The sequence below is a fragment of the Neopsephotus bourkii genome, unplaced genomic scaffold (genome assembly GCF_033783945.1).
Source record: "Neopsephotus bourkii isolate Nb327-2 ecotype Australia unplaced genomic scaffold, CSIRO-AGI_Nbou_v1 NB_1768, whole genome shotgun sequence".
NCBI lineage: Eukaryota > Metazoa > Chordata > Aves > Psittaciformes > Psittacidae > Neopsephotus > Neopsephotus bourkii.
The window spans coordinates 2,032,229-2,049,535 of record NW_026902242.1 but is presented as its reverse complement, the minus strand read 5'-3'; the positions used below and the strand labels follow the sequence as shown (position 1 = coordinate 2,049,535).

The following is a 17,307-nucleotide window of genomic DNA, read 5'->3' as shown; positions in this document are numbered from 1 at the left end:
TACCATCAGGATTTCCCTGAGGTTTGACTGGGGTTTTTGGAAGGGCTCAGCCGCAGATGGAAGTGCGGCTCTTGTGTGCTTGGAAAATACTCGATAACACAAACTTCTTTTCAAAGTCCTCACCTTGTGGGTTTTCCCTATTCCCTCATTGGTCTGAGAGCTTAAGGCTTTTGGAATCAGAGGTTCCTTTCACTTAACTGAAAGGTGGCCCTGTGGCTCGCACTCTCTTGCCTGGGCTAAACACCTCTCTAGCTCATTAGCTCTGGTCTGGGGTCCAGCCCATCAATGGGTTGTTTTCATTTCTGTCCTCCTTGGCACAGGAGAGAATTAGGCCATGACTAAACTTTTCTGGCTTCAGTGCCAATACAATTGTGTGAGATAGTCAGGGGCTGAAGAAAATGCTGAGAAATCACATCTGAAATAGGGGAGGGTTTTGCACATGAAAATGAGCAACCCTGGGCAAAATTCAGGCAACAGCTTTTTCTCTTCAGCAGCCAAAATCCATCCAGGTCTTTCCAGCACTGACCAGAAGCAGCAGCAAGAGCAAAGGGCAGATGCAAAGAGTATTTGAGCCTTTCTCCTGCCCCAGAGACCTCTGCCCTGATCCAGCAGCCCTGGCCAGAGTGTGGAAACCCCAGGAGGTGCAGCTGGGTGGTGGTTTAAGGACTGGTGTAGTTAGTAAGGCCATGTGGGTTTGGGGAGATGTCTGTTCCTCCTGAGCTCCTCAGGTCAGCTGAGTGTTATCTCAGAGCCTCTTGGGCAGCAAATTGTGAGCTGGGTCCGACAGGAACTGCTGGTCTAGGAGCTCCCGGCTGCTGTCCTGCACAGTGCAGGCTTGAGAGGCTCCATCAGCAGCCTGGACATTAAGAAAAGTCTGATACTGACAGTGAAATCCTGGAGATTACAAGCAGGTTCCTCACTTCTGCATTACACAGTGACTCCAGAGGTAGCTGACCAGGACACGATAAAAACACAACACTTAAACCCACTCTTTTCAGGAGCTGTGGTGCCTGCTGGAGGCACTGGCAGTCGTCACTCTCCTCACAGTAATCAGCAAAGGCATTTCTCAAAGCTGTCATTGAAGCTGGTTTCTTCTTTGTGCTTCTGTTAATGAGGCTGGTTTTGGCCCTGGCATAATTTCACTCACTGTATGTGGTTTCCTTTTCTGTCCTGGGAGGGAAATGGGGAATTCCAGTACTGAAACACCCTAAAACCAGTGCACAAACCCACTGTGAAAATAACACGAGGCTCTTGCTTTTGTCACTGCTGCTGTTTGTGTAAATGAAGATAAAGGGGCAGCTGCTGATAAAGGGACATAGAGGAAAGTGGGGTGATAAAAGAGGAGTCAGGAGAGAGACTTCAGCCCTCTCACAGGATTTTGGGTCAAAACCTAACATCTGTATGTCAGTGAAACTGGTCAGCCCTGGCTTAGTAGGTGCCCAGTCAGCATGGAACTGAGCAGCACCCACATGGCTCTTAGGAGGAGGAGGATACTAATTAGTTTTAAAGAACTTTGCATCAACATTGTGCTGCTCTGTAACACACCTGATAACACGAGAACTGGGCTTAGCAAGCTTAAGTCTATCCTAGAAAGCAGAGAATGCAAACCCAGTTTTGCAGCGGTATGAAAATGGGATGTTCTGTATTGGTGGGGAGTTCTGTCTGTGGGGTGGGATTTGGCCCCATGGTGACAGTTCACAAGCCATGCCTCAGAAGTCCCCACAGCGTCCCGCAGCGCTCTGTCCCAAAGCAGCCATGTCTCCCTGCCTCCAGTGTGAGCTGTAGGAACCTGGCTGCTCCAAGCAGTATGGATTGCTCTACTCTGGTCATTTTATTACGTTTGCCCACATGCGAGCTCTCTGCTTTCTTCTCCTTCCTTGCGAGATACTGGAGTCAGCTGCAGTCAAGTTCTCATGCTGCAGCGATGAAGAGGCTGATCTCTCCCTGTGTGCACTTGCAAAAAGGCTCTTGGCAGTGGCCTGGGATGTGCATTTACTGACCCCAGCAGAGGGATGGATCCTCCAGAAAGGGTGTTTTTGTGCAAGTCTGAACTGTTTTAAGAGTGCAGAAAGTGACCATAACTATCCTACCTCAGTCAACTTTCAGCCTTGCCTGGGTGGTACACCTCATATACAACCTTAGAGCAGCTTCCAGTGCCTAAAAACGGGATACAAGGATGCTGGAGAGGGGCTTTGGACAAGGACCTGTAGGGACAGAACAAGGGGAACGGCTTTAACCTGCCAGAACAGGGGAGACTGAGATGAGCTCTTAGGCAGAAGCTCTTCCCTGTGAGGGTGCTGAGGCACTGGCACAGGGTGGCCAGAGAAGCTGTGGCTGCCCCATCCCTGGCAGTGTTCAAGGCCAGGTTGGGCACAGGGGCTTGGAGCAACCTCTCTAGTGGAAGGTGTCCCTGCGTGTGGCAGGGGTTGGAGCTGGATGAGCTTTACCAATACAAACTGTTCTTTGACCCCTATGCAGTGAGTGCTGGGATTTACCCGCTCCTTACATGCAGCCATGGTGGGGAAGGAACTCAGACACCTTGCTGTGATCCATCTGGGCACTGCTGCCCTCACCTCAGGGTTTGGGTTTCCTTGCCCCTGTGAGCAGCATTGAGGCTTTCACTCATTCCTTTTCTTCTAAGCCATTTCATAGAAAATAAATGTTTTCTTCTCTATGGAATGAAGGGGAGGAGGGTGGGATTTAAGGTTTTCCAGCCTTGAATCAGCTCAGAACTAGGACAGGGCCGTTTCATTCCATCTCAGCCCAGCAGCACATGGGTACCTGCCAGCTTCCCGCCCCGAGCTCCTGCCAGGAGCATCGGGCACTCACGCCTGGCTTTTATTTGCTGCACAGAGTCACCTGGGTGGATCTTCTGTGAAACAGCAGCCAAGAACCAGAGCTTGTGAGGGCACCAGAGTCAGCCCGTGCTGCTGGGAGGTGCAGGAGGAGGTTTGGACCAGCACATGCTCTGCCTTTTCATACGGCAAAGGGCCAGGAAATCAAAAAGGGCAAAGTTAAGGTGAAGTTTCAAGTGTTCACCATAGGAAGGTATTGCTGATTAAGGTATTACTAGAAAGCAGTGAGTCTCTTGAAGTCCAGCTTCAGCAGTCAGTCACTGTTTCAAGAAGGTGCTTGGCCATCCCTGTAAAACATGAGAAGCTGCACGCTGCAGTAAAGCTTTCTACAGAAAGCTCTGTCAATGAAGTAAAGGAAAAAGACACTAATTGGAGGAAAAGACTGTAAATTCTGCCTTGGATCAGCTGGAAGCAACCCCTGAGTTTCTGGAAAATGGCAAAGCCAAGGACTCAGATGCTGGATGGGTTCTTTGCTTATTTATACCATTTCCTGAGGATTAGCCACGTCGGTAGGGCTGCAGCAGACTTCCAGTGTGAGACTGTATCAGAGGTCATTTAGAGCTCGGTTAATGGTGGGGATGGGATGAGCAAACTGGGAGTTAAAAACAAAGACAAAAAACAATCATATGTAATCTTTGCAAATAGCTTCCTGAAAGCAGCCTGTAGCCAGGGAATCGTCTTCCTGGATGGAACAAGTGCCAGCCATCCAAGTAGCTCAAAGTGCAACCAAGGATGCTTTTTTCTTTTCAAAGAATAAAACCTTGGGCCTGCCCTGGAAAAGGCACATCTCTTGTGTGTCCTTGGGGTGTGGGACAGGGGAGGCTCTTGCTGCTCATGGTTTATGGGGGTCCGAATCCCCCTGGTGCTGCACTAGCCATACTTGAGTTGCAGGGAGGTTTCCTCCTTCCTGAATCATAATCTCTTTCCCAGCATTTGGGCAGTCAAAAGCTTCCTCAGATACCAAGAGCCCTGCAAGGACCAGATCATTACTGGGGTCAAAACAAGCTGGGGCCTTTACTGCTGCCCTTTCCCTCCACAAAGTCAGGCTGTAAAAGCTGTAAGGACACACAGTCAGCATCTGCATCATGAGCTTCCAGCCCGACCTGGCCTTACAGGAGGGAGCCATACAATACTTTCCATTTTAAACAGTGTTCCTCCTCTTGCTCCCACCCCACCAAGGCTTTGCTCTCCCTGCTCTATGGGAAGATGCTAGTGGGGTTTCAACACTGCCTTGTGAGCCCTTGAGCCTCTCCAGAGGGTCACTCAATGTCTCAACATACGTGTGTATATATATATATATATTAGATATAAAAAATAATCAACAGCCACAAACTACAAATAAAAGCCACAAACTACAAATAGAAGGCCCTGAAAATGCTTTACCACCACCCAAGTGTATTGCCAAAATCTACTTCCAGCATGGTGGTTCCCCTCCAACCTCAGCCAGTGTTGTCCTTTCCTGCAAGGAGGATGAGGACCAGCATCAGGCAGTGTTCCTTGAAGGCAAGTGCTGGCTGGAACAGTGGCTGGCTCTGGAGATTGGTGACGGATTAATGCATAGGTGATGCTATACATTCTTCAGTGTCAGCAGGTGGCACTCCTATCTCTGCATGGGACCTGAATCCTGCAGGGTTTCTGACTCCAGAGCAGGACATAGTGCCTCGGATTGGGCAGATCTCAGTCCCCAGAGGTGATGCAGTCACTGGGACTTGAACCATTGAACTGTTTCTGCCTTCTGATTCCGAGCAAGGCTGTTAAAATCAGGCAAGAAATAAAGAGCTGTGATCTACAGTGGGTGTAGGACAGTGTCAGGAAGAGTTGAGTGAGTTTTGCTCTCTCGCTTTTCCACATCAATTTATATCCCATCCATGTCTGATGTAGTGCCATGGTCTATGCAGGAGGTGCTTTTCTCCCACTTGTTGGATAAAGAAACAAACTGGTTTAAGCTCACAGGCTGGTTTCATTCTGGTGGACCTTGACGCTTGATGTGTATGCCCTTCACCGCAGCCAGAGGCTGAGGGATGTGCCTTCCCTTGCACTTCACCCTGCTCCAGGCTGAGAGAGGTTTAGAGATGTTAATGCAGCCCTTGGCATCTCCCTTGCTGCTTATTCCCAGTGAACTGCTAAAAGGTCTGCCCCTGGTCTATGAATGCAGCTCAGACCGCAGACAAGTCCTGGGTTTCTCTTATATATATATATATATGTGTGTGTGTGTATGTATATAAATATAAATATAAATATATATTCATCCCATGTATGGTCCCGAGTAAGGAAGCACTGCATCCATGGAGCCCAATGTGGGATCATGTGCACACCATCAGAACTGCTCTTTCTGGTTGTTATTGTCAATTTAGTTGTAGTCTAATTAATCTCCATTCCTGTGCTAATTTACTGGTTTTACAGTAATTTACTAAGTAAATTAGCTGCTCTAAGGTCTCCCCTTAAGAAGTCTTCTCCAGGCTGAACAAGCTCAGCTCTCTCAGCCTGGCTTCATAGGAGAGGTACTGAAGCTCTCTGATTCCTGGCCTCCACTGGACTTGCTGCAGCAGCTCCACATGTCTCATGTTGATCATCTGCAGCTCAAGCCCATTTCTGCAGAATCTGAGCAGTTTTCTGGAAAAAGGTAATGGTATTTTTGACTGAATGGACTGGGATAAGGGCAGGGACCAGGTGCCTGCAGGCTGTCCTGGGGGACCTTGTCTTTATGATGCAGTTGTGTGGGAGCCCTCACAGATAAATGATGGCAATTGCACCAATATTAAAGTTGTTGGGGATGTTGACCAAAATCTCCTTTTTTCCCACCAACCCGGCCCTTAGAGCAAGAGGCAGCAACGATAACATCAGCAAGGGACCTCCTCCAAGTCTCACATAGAGATTTACGGCTGCAAATAATCCTTGTGTCTTAACCAGCTCAGAGAGGAGACTGGCCAAGCAGGGTCTTTAAAAACACTTGCTTCTCCAGGCAGTGAGTTGTTTACTTGCATCCCTCCTGGTCTGAGCATGTACTTCTGGGTTTCCTTTTTCCCTTTTTCCTTTTTTCTTTTATTATTCTTTCTTTTATTTTTTCCATTTTTCTTTATTCTTTTTTTTTTCATTTTTCTTCTTTCTTCTCTATTTCTTTTTCCTAATTCTGATTTTTTTTCTTCTTTTATTTATTGTTTATATGAATATATTTTTCCTTTTATTCGTTTTCCTTTTTTCCTTTTCTCCCTTTTCCTTCCTTTTCATATGTCTCTGATCCTCCTTTTTCTTTCTCTCCCTTTCTTTTCCATTCCCGCTGTGGTCAGGTTGGCGGCTCCCCAGCAATGAGCTAATTGCAGCTTGCCGCTGGGTCCCGGATCTGTGTGGGAGGCAGTGAGACGATGCTCAGCCCAGTGCCGGCCACAGTTGGGGTCCAGCCTCAGCCCAGCGGGTGCGGGGCTGCCTTGTGAGTCAGAGCCGGGGCAGGCAGGGAGAAGATCCAGACCGATGGAGCTTGGAAGGGATTGCAAAGTCAGAGGAGTCCGAGCCTGGGGTCAGTCCTGGCTGTTGGATGGAGGAGAGCAAGGGAAAAACGCAGCAGTGTTGCGAGACTGGCTATCCCAAGGCCAGGGTGATTGATAGGCCCTGGGGTCTGGCTCAAGCCCATCACACAGAGAGAAAGTAAAGCCTGAGGGAGGATGTTGAGCCGATTGTTTGTTTCATCTCTATCCTCTTGCTCGTGTCCATAACATATCCATCATCCTCCAGCTGCTCAACATCTCTAAGGTCTCCCCAGAGCCTTCTCCTCCAGACTGCACAAGCCCAGCTCTCTAAGCCTGTATCCAGCACAGAGGTGCTCCTATGTATGTAAAATATAAGAGTTTGTAAAACGTACGTTGTACATTTTATCATTAGATTTCTTCATCTTATCTCCAGCCGCCAAAATAGGGTGGTTGGGTCTTATTTGCAGGGGATGCAGTCAGTGACAAATTTGGGATTGCACTGTCTCCTTCGGGATAACCATTTCAATTCACTTGCAAGTGGCTTTTCAACATACCCATAAAACTTTCAGCAACACTTCTTGTAATGTGCTCATTTTACAAAATGCAAATATGTATCTCCTTAAACAACCTTATGCCTCGCCTGAAATCAGATCAAAAGGCAAAGAAAACACCTCCTCAGCCCCTCTTTCACAAGACCATCTCTCTCCTGCATCTCTTGCTCTGCATCTGTGTTATCTGCTCACTACCCTCACCTGTGTGCAATACAAACCTGGTTGGTTTTTTGCAGAACACCTGAGAGTTTTATTCCCTGTAGTCCCCAAGTGTTGGGAGTTCTTTGAAGCAAAGAAATGACCAGAAGGAGGCCTGGAGGATGCTCTCTCCTTCTGAGTCCTGCTTTGCTCATGTTCTGCTTCCAAGTGTTGGATCCTCAGAGCAAATGAAGACTGATGTGCTTTTGTGCTCTCCAATACTGAGCTGTCAGAGGCTTGCCATGGTGTTCAATGGGAAGCTTGCTGTGTGATGCCGCTTGGGCACCACAGAGTTGTCTTTTCAGCTGTTCCAAAGTCCACCGTGGGCCACTAGTGCTGCTCCTAGGGCTTTACAGCTGGGAAATAGCAGCGACCTCCGGAGAGCACCTGATGTCACAAGGTTTTCAGCTTGGTTTCCAGAGCAGTGGTCTGGAGGAGCTTCAAGCTCCTGATTGCTTTTTCCGATGGAGCTGTTGCTCGGTATTCCTGTCATTCTTTGTTTCTGGACTATCCCTTCCCCACACTCAGCCTGTCTTGTGCAATCAGTGTCCCTCTGGAGACACGGCTGTGAGAATGCAGAGATTTCCTGAGAGCGGTGCACTGGAAATTCCTGGGATTTCTGGTGCAGACAAGCACGTACAGGACCGGGGCTGGACAAGGGGAAGCAGCAGTTCAGGAGATGCCTTTCTGCAGAAACAAATCCTTTCTGCTCTTCCTCTCCTTTTGCACCTGCAAAAGGATTTTTCAATCCATGGTATAGCAGAACTACAAGCAGACACAAGCATTGCCTCCTTTGGGAAGAGCTGAGCTTACCACTCACAAGTACAGGCTGTCAAAGAAAATGTGCAATGGGGGTGTTCTCCACATCTTTACGTGACCACCAGCATTAGATAGCCTCGCAATGGGACACAGCTGCAGGGACAATGCAGGGACTGCCAGAGTACAGCCTGCTCTTTTGCAATGAGTTTTGTTCCAGACTCAAACAGAAACGCTTTTTTATTCCCCAAAAGTAAATCAAAATAAAATATCAAATAAATAAATGGGAGGCAGCATTCAGCAGCTGCCTGTCACAGCGGCAGAAGGAGAGGGGTGGAAAAGAGGTGGTGTTTTCAGTGCACTGCTTCCTAACCAAGCAATGCTCAAGTGCCTGTGATCAAAACTGAGATCTCAAACTGGGGGCTTTGAATGAAGGGAAGGGTGAGATGGATAAGGGATGCTTTAGGGGGATTAAAAAGCTATTGAATAGCATCTAACTGGGGGAGGGAACAGCTCCTGGGGTGTGAAATGCAGATGTGCAGGTGATAGTAGCTGATTCCTGAAGCCACGGGGCTGCTGCAAGCCTAGCGTGGGAAGGGTCACCATCTGTTTCCCAATGCTCACACTCCTTCCTAATGCAGCTGGGGCTGGTCTGTGATGGAGGCATTAAAATGGGATGGATAGATACAGCTTTGGTCAGAATGGGAAAAAGACACTAAAAATGGGAGGTAACCCTCGAGTCAGGCTCTTCAATATGGGGTTAACCCCATCCCCAAGTCCACACAGGCACAAGGCCTGACTACCTCGCTCGCCTCCTGCTTTCAGCATTAAGCTGGCTTTAATGCCAAGCACTTCAGAGCTCGTCAGCTCTTCCAAATGGCAGATACTTTTCTAATACTAACAAGGCTTTTGCACTTGGCTGCCAAACCTGGCTAATGCACCCTGTCCTGCCGGGAAGTGGGTGAAAAGGGGGCTCTATTTTGAGAAATAGCCTCCCTAGGGAGGAGAATTAACACACATTTCCTAAGGTTATGAGCAATATGCAGATATCACCTAACGGAGCTCTGAAAGCTCCAAGGTTCCCAAGCTGAGCTTGGTTTGTGTCACACCAGTGTGTAATGAGTTGCTGCTGTTCTCAGAGACCTTGTGGGCTCATCCACTGAGGTTTTTCAGGGGACCATCTGAATGGTTAGGTTCCCTGTTGGACAGCTTGCTGTCCCAGATTGAAACCTACAACCTGCTCTGCATACGCAAGCTTTTAGGGATGAAGACAAGGGTGCAGCTTATAGGCTGCTCTGGAGGTACCCCTCTGCCTTCTCCCATTGATGCTTCCATCCTGGGGGAGAAATAGCATGAAATAAACTATCTAAGCTCATTAAGGAGCCAGTCTGGGACGACTTGCACCCATTGCTGTGGTGGCACAAAGGATGAGGCACAGCTGTGGTGCTTTTGCCCCCGGCCTGTATCCCAGCTGGGAGATGGAGAAGGAATGGAGAAAGAGAAGGAATCTGAGGATGCAGCCTGGGTTGGTGGGGATTTTGAGTCATCCTGTTGGAAATGGCTCCAGGATCTGGCAGCTTTGTGCTGTGTGTCAAACTGTCCCATCCAACATCCACCCCTGCAGAACTCCAAGTGCTGCAAGCCCCAGAGTCCAGGCAGATGGATGCTTCCCCTGGAGAGCTATGCAGGGACTCAGCACCCAGGGCAGGATCAGGCTCTCAAGCTCGCAGCCTTTCCCAAGGTCATCACTCATTTCTAGCAGCCTTACAAAAATGAACGGGGCAAAATGCAGTGCCATGAGGGCAGCAGAGCTGTGGGTTAATGGGAAATGTCAGGCTCACTGTGTTTAACCCTCCTGCTGAAAAACTCTTTTGAGCCACTGGTCACCTTTTACTCAGAAAACAGTTCTTGCCACAGAAACTGCCAGATTTCTGGGAAAAAATGTGTGAGCAGTGAGTGAGCATGTGTAACTTTCCTGTCCAAATGGCACTTGGTTAAGCTTTTAATTGCTAGACACTAAGTGGTAATGCTGTCGCCCAAGATCGACATGTACTGCGGTTAAACCTTCAGTAAATACAAGGGTGCTCTAAGGGCTGGAGTAGAGAAGCAGCAGCTAACAGGGGAGCCTCAACACGGTCCCCACGCAGTTTCTCTTCTCCAGGCTGAACAGCCCCAGTGTTCGCAGCCTATCTCCATACGGGAGGTGCTCCAGCCCCTGAGCATCCTCGTGGCCTCCTCTGGACTTGCTCCAACAGCTCCATGTGCTTCTCATGCTGAGGACACCAAAACTGCACACAGTGCTGCAAGTGGGGTCTCACCAAAGCACAGCCTATGTGAAAATCTTCAACCGTCTGCACTGGTTCTACCTTTGTAATATCAGATTTTACTAGAGGCATACAGTGAGGTCATCACAGCCAGCTGCACTTCTATTTCGGCCCAGTCACTATAGCAGCAAAGGTCGAAACAAAACATATAGCTCACCAAAGCAAAGTTTCCTGGCTGATAGGGCTCATTTTTCTTTATGAGCTGACTTTGGAAGGCAGTGGAGCTGCAGCTCATGGAAACTTGACCGTTCCTCTCTCCCCTGCCTGCTCCTCCGTCCCCGCAATGGAGATAAAGGTTAAACATCTGGTTCGGATCTGCTCTGGCTGACTGAAATACAGACCGGCTGCTGCTGTCTCATAAATCACCATGCAGCTGGAGCCCAGGCCCGGCTCTTTGCAGGCTCTGCACCCTGCCACGTCCAACTCAGCCATGGATTTGCTGTTGCAAAAAGGCTGCACTTCATCAAGCTGCTTGCTGCCATTTTGTGAGCAGTCCCCATTGCTGGGAAAGGGCAAAGGCTGGGGAGTTACCATGGGGTTAAAATGATGTCAGGATTTAAAGCCATCGGTTATGCTGGTGTTGGTAGGAAGCATGTCTGCAGTGGAGCACTCACATCAGCTCGTGCAAATGGTGCTTGCTGGTGGCAAGCTCCCTGTGAGATGCTGCTCCCTGGGAGTGACCACCTATGGGAGCACAGGGGCTGTAACACATCATAGGCAGAAAGCAAATGAGCATCCACGAAACGTAACATCTTCCAAATGCCCCCATCTCAGCTTATCAGCTCCTTGTTACTCAGAGGTTTAATGACTTTAAGGTTGGGAGATGTATTATTTCCATCTCACAAGCAAGAGGCTAAAGCAAGGAGAGTAATGAAGGACAGGGTAATAGTCACATAGAAGACCTGTGGCTAAGGAAATGTCCACATGTATGTCTCAGCTCCCTGAAGATCCTTTCCTCCAGAATTAGTTGCTTCAAGTTTATCTGCATCTCTGCTGAAGCACTTGGACACAATCCTGATTTCCAGGAACACCTGGCATGGATGACATCCTTTTCCTTAAACTCTTGACCTTGCAGTGTCAGCAGTTGTGATGTAGGGCACTGCTTTGGTGTGGCACCTCTGGAAACCCCACTTTAACTGAGAACAGCTCGGCAGGTACATGTGTACATTCAGACTGGCTTCTTTTACTGATGTAATAAATTTAACACTGGCTAATAAAATGTGTCAGAGCCATTTTGCCTCTCCTTATAAAGGTTGCCCAAGAAGGTTATATTTCAGTGCAAACCTACAGCATGAAGAGAAGCTAATCAAGCATTAAATGCTGGCACTATCCTAAATGGTCTGGCTGCAATGCCTAATTCTGCTACATGTCGCACTCTTAATTTTTATGATACCACCAGTATCATAAAAGGTTATTTATGTTTCTGCTCTGGTATTGAAGCCTGTAGTTTTCACCAGCAGCCTCATACCTCACTGGCATCCAAGGGCAGCGTGTTCCTCCAAAACACTCTGAGTTTCTATTAAAGCAAATGAGATTTGAGACTGGCTATTGAAAAACCATGTAATAGTTTGACCCAGAGACTGCCCAGTGTGACCCTTGAGGGCAATTACAGAATTGGCCTAAAACACTGGAATTTCGTGGGAACAGGGTAGACAGACCTTTGCTGGGCTGATGTAGGTTGGGTTGATCCTGCCTTGGAGACCTGCATACAGTCCAAGCAAGTCTTGGACTTCATGCTTTGTCCTCAAGGCCTAATGCTAATTCTGTCCCATCAGCAGAGCTTTATTTTACCAATGACCCTTCTCATGGACTATTTCACACTAAGGTTGCTCAGATGAAACTACAAAGCCTGCATCCACACCTGCATTTAGGTGTAGTCCTCATTAACTAAATGTGAGCCCCTGTTGCAAGTCAAGGCACTTAACAGCACCTCTGTGGGGTTGGAAGACATGTTAAACGTTAAGGAGACCCCACATGCACTGTGTAACAGGTCCCCAAGGGTTTCTGAAATGATACATCACCTAGATGTAGGCAACCATAACTCACTCATAATGTCTGTATCGATGGTCAGACCTTCCTGGCATCACTGCTCTTGCATCTTTGCTATCTCCCTCTCAGGTGAGGGGGGGAGGAAATGGGGTGAAGACTGATGCTCTACCTTTGAAAGCAAAGTCAAGGGTATTTTTGCTGCAGGAGCTTTAGATAGGGTGTCTGCATAAGAAGGCCTGCTTAAAAGACATACCTACATCCACCACATCTATCTCGAGTTCATCAACACTGTGTCTGCATTTCATAGAATCATAGAATCCCAGACTGGTGTGTGTTGGAAAGGAGCTTAAAGCTCATCCAGCTCCAACCCCTGCCACAGGCAGGGACACCTTACACTAGAGCAGGTTGCTCCAAGCCCCTGGCAGTTCTTCTAGGATGCTGCAAATAAACCGTTTTGCGAGGGGATGGGAACTGTTTGTGCAGGGCTAACTCATCTCCAGGAAAAAACACTCTAAGGATGGGGGGCTGGTGACGGGTGGGACGGGGTCGGATCCTGGTGCTCTGCGGAGCCGGTAGGAGCTACTGTGACCGCGGTGCGGTCCCGCAGCCACGCTGGCAGATGCGTTCCAGCTGCAGATCACTCCCATGTGCACTTCGCGGCCGCTGGCCCCGGGCCCGGAGTGCAAGGCGCTACCTTAAAAGGCGCTGTAGAGGCGGCTGCAGCGTCCCGCATCCCCGCGATGCTGGAGGAGGGTGAGGCCGCTCGCTCCCTGCGCACGCTGCGAGAGCCAGGCTGTGCTTTCGCGTCCCGGAGGGAGCGTGGTCCGTTGAGAGCGGCTCTCCCGGCAAACAGGCACCGGGGACACCGCTCCTGTGCTGCAGAGAGGAGTGGCTGGAGGAGAGGATGCCTCACGGGTTGCTTTAACCCACATGCAGCTTTTATACCCCGTAAAAGCAATGAAAGGGGGACTTGGCCATGCCCTGTGCACAATAGAAGTGCAGGGCAGGCTCTGCCCGCTGGAGTAGCCATAGCTGGGTGCAGCCATTGCAAGAGACAATTACAGTAATATATAAATAAAAGTTACTGAGTCAACCCTCTGCATCATTAGTTATTCCTGTCTTTTTTAATGAAGCCTTTGTGATGTGCTCAGAGGTGGTACCAAATAAACAGGGCAGTTTCCTAAGTGGACCTGAGGCACCCAGACAGCTTTATCTATCTTGTAAATGGTGTTATTAATGACCTTTAACTGATAGAGATCTCACAACCAAGACATCTCAGTTTCCACCTCTTTGTAAACTGGAAAATCCCTGATTACCAGCAGTACCCCAGTGATGTCCTCCTGAGTATCCATCCCTACTACATCTATCCTTCCTTTAAGGGCCAGTGGGATTTCCCTCTATGAAATGCTTCCCAGGCCTTGGAAAATGCCTCCACTGATGCCCACAAAGACAAACCCACGAGTTTCTCAAAACCTCCATTAGACTTTATTCAAAAGTTCTTGTATAGACTCCTGACACAGATTCCACAATAAAAATAACACCACCCCCCCTCCCCCCAAGCCTCTCCCCCCCTCCCCAATTGCTTTGCTTTATGTTTTATAAAACATAAGACATCAGAAGGGTGCCAGAGGCATCCTACACCACAATTGAAAAGTTGCTAACTGAGGCCTTGGTCCCAGCAGTGCATTTGCATTTGGAAACCTTGCTGCCTTTTCCTTAATGGTTTGGTTGGCCAGGGCTGTTATAGGAGATCCAGCCTGGAACAAAATCCAGCAAAAGGATTAAAAAACAAACCAGAAGCCAAGGAAGAATTGAAAATGGAACCGCTTGTTTATCAGAATCAGCTTCTGTCTTACATGAGGGCTTCCCTGTAACATTACACTCCATTATGAGAACAGTAAAAGCAAGCAGGTAACAGTGGCAGTGAAACTGTTAGAATGGTCTTTTTCTTTTTGTCTCATTTTTATGGCGCCTGAGAAAGGCCAATGGCTGGAATCAAGGAGAAAGGGGAATTTAGAGGCACTTTGAGAGATAAGAACCATCTGCAATTAGGTAAATATTTGGTAATGTTGAAGCTATACAATATAACCTGGACACATGTAGCACTCAGTCCGCAAACAGTTTAGCACCATATTGATAGGTCATGAAGCAAAATGCTTTCTTCAAGGTTTGCTTGGAAGTAAAAGCATGAAATAGCACAGTGCAAGGTAGTCTATACCCTTAGCTTCTAGAGGGGTAGGGTGGGAACGGCCAATGCTTCTGGCTGTCTCAGAGGTAATGTGTTGACAGGTCTCTGGCTCTATGTTCCTATCGTCGTCACCACACCAGGGCTGATGTTACCTGACAGGGTTTGATGGAGAAAGAGAAAATAAATGCAGTTACTCCATGTATGAGGAGGTGTCGGGTACTAAGAAAAGGGAAAAGAGTTCATTGCCAGGACTTGCTATGGAACCCAGAGCACCACAAGTAAGCTCACTACAGTCATGCACTGGGCTGGAAATCACAGTAGCACAGACTGATTTGGGCTGGGAGGGACCTTAAAGCTCACCCAGATCCAGCCCCCTGCCACAGGCAGGGTCACCTTCCACTAGCCAGGGACATGGCCAAGCCCTCCCCAGCTGCACGTTTGCTGCTTACCAGGGACACAGAACTTTTCACATTCTTTCTGTGTGTTGAATCTGTTGTCGTTGCCTCCACAGCCGCCGTACCAGAACCGGGCGCAGCTCTTGGTCGCGGGGTCATAGTACCACTTGAGCACAAAGTTCCTGCAGGTCCCCTCGTCCTTTTGCAGCCGGCAGATGTCCATGACTGTGGGTAAAAGCAGGAGCAGGAGAAGTCAGCAATAACACTCCTGGTGAACCCCGGCCTCTCTGAAAGTATCCGCATGGCAGAGCAATGCCTGCAAGCAGAGCTGACATGCAAGCTCAGAAAGGGCAACCACAGCAGGGTCTCTGCACATCTCCTGTGACTAAATCCCACATCTTTGTTTGCAGAAAGTGTTTCTTTGAGGTCACCAGCCCTGAACCACCAGACCTGGGCATTAGTGAATATCTAAGTCATGAGTCAAACCAGTAATTCAGTAAAGCAGACCAGCAACTGAAGGCAAAGTGTGGAGTTGCTCTCCTTGGGGGGTTAATTGCAGCTTGAGCCCCTTTTTTAACACATCAAAATAAAATAAAATCCTTTACCACCTTCTTTTCTAGATCACTGCATATGGAGGCACACCAGCAGTGACTGCAGGGGGAATCAAGTCTTAAAGTTACCTTCTGATCTTGTCTTAGGGTCATGCCTTTTGTAAACCAGGTGCCAGAAATCAAGGTAATGAAAGGACTTGTCCGAAATGGTGGAAAGCCCCCTTGTAATCCTACAGGGCATCCAGAAATAGCTCTTTGGTGACAGCAAAGGTGCCTGAACCAGCTGTGACTCTTGGACCCCCCATGTGAAGGTAGGATTTTGTGAGATAACAACTTTATATTTACCTTTCTGTGATTCTGCCCATCCCAAGCAACAGTCAAAAGCAATCAGGCAGTAACTGCAGGGGGATAAAGATCTCACCAGGTCTCTGTACTACCAGAAACAGAGCCTCAAGATACCCACAAGTGAATATAGGGAAGAATATATTGATACAGGGTGAATATATGGAAGGGTTTGTTTGCCACCAAGTTTCTCTGGGGCCCGATGAAAGCCAAGGCAGGCTAAACCCTTCTAAAGTTTCCACAGGAAACAGGCACAGAAGATTATCCCTGCAATCCCAGCTAGAAAGCAGGTCTGGCAGTGGGCCCTGGGCAATACCAAAGCGCTGGTGGCAGGGTTGCTTTAAAGGAAATTGTGGTTGGTTGTGGAAGTTGCCTGGAGCCCAGGATCAGTGCAGCAGGAGTCCTCCCAGGACAGATGGAGATGACCAGATGGTGTCAGAGACCTCACAGCCCAGCCACACGTACACTTCTGGATAGATACTGCCAAACATCCAAACCCTTTCTGACCACTCATTTTACCTGTATTTTTCCCTATTCTCCTGCATGTGGGAATGCCTCCATGCTGTGATTGAACAGATGCTGCTAGAACAATGCTGTGATCCTTTGACTCTTTAGAGAGGAGGAACGGAATACATCCTTTCTGAGGAAGGAGACCTGTCCAAAGGGATTCTCCTGCCCATTGTCCCATTCTAAATGCAGCTTTCTGAAGCAGGGATTCTTTTTTGTATTTCTGTTTTCAAATCTGGAATTTGAAATCACAGAATCTGAAAACCGACTTGAATTGCAACCTTCAGTTTGCCTGCTCAAGTGCCTGGTGCCACCCTTCATTTTCACAGTACCATCAAGCACCATCCAGTAACTCCTCTGGCTGAACCCGTGGATGGCATTTGAACTAAAACCTGCCCCCAAAAAAACAAATAACCAAGCCCAAAACACAATGAATAAAATAAAAGCATATCCAAAAATGTCAAAGAATTGAAGGAAAGAATGAACTTGGCAGCTCAAATGTGTTTTTACATTGTGACTGTCTCCATCAGGTTCAAAAGATGGAGACAGACACTATAAGCCATGGTTTTAATTCATCCCATGGAGAAAAACTGCCTGGACTTTTGAACTGGCCTGAGGCCAGGCTAGTGCCTCAGTTGCACTAACAGTTAATTTTGTCATGGGAAAGGAAATATATATAGATATATATATATCTGTTATATTTGTGTAAAATTTCGATAGTGAAAGGCTTTCACAGCATTTAAAAGGCTTCAAATGGGAGGTGGGTCTGGTGGCTTTTGCAGAAGACAAAAAGAGAAAGAAGCAGTAAATAGAGCAGTAAATAGAGCAGGGCAGGCAGAGACACAAGCATCCCTCCAGGGCCCCTCGTTTGCTTTTCTTGACTACCTGCCCAGAGCAGAATGGTGCCAAGTTCATGAAATTTCACTTAAGTCTGAACAGCAGTTGCTGGAAACAGCATTGAGGCATGTGACGATGATCAGGAAGGGCTGGTCTATTGGATGGGGCTGACAGAAACACGTGCCCTCTGGAGGAAACCACATCGGGGAGGTTTCCCTGCTCCGTGAGGATAAAACCCATCTCTAGACTGGTTTCTGCACAAAGCCATACACTACTTCCTCCAGCTGCAACCAATGGATCTTTGTCCATGGTGTCTCTCTGCATCCCGGAGGAACCCTGCAATTTCCTTT

At 48.2% G+C, this 17,307-nt stretch overlaps 1 protein-coding gene across 15 annotated transcripts in view; it reads right to left on the bottom strand.

Moving 5' to 3' along the window:
* The window catches only part of LOC133225979 (collagen alpha-1(XI) chain), a 462,534-nt gene that overhangs the window by 397,649 nt on the left and 47,578 nt on the right, over window positions 1-17,307 (bottom strand). For 7 of the 15 annotated variants that reach the window (XM_061378985.1, XM_061378988.1, XM_061378989.1 and 4 more), the window contains 2 exons: window positions 14,775-14,945; window positions 13,943-14,477 (listed from right to left, as the gene is read on the bottom strand). The exons of the other annotated variants lie outside the window; for them this stretch is intronic. In XM_061378985.1, the coding sequence (XP_061234969.1) occupies window positions 14,437-14,477; window positions 14,775-14,945 (212 nt within the window). In that variant the 3' untranslated portion in view covers window positions 13,943-14,436. Of the gene's footprint in view, window positions 1-13,942; window positions 14,478-14,774; window positions 14,946-17,307 lie in introns of those variants that run through there. 15 annotated transcript variants of the gene reach the window in all.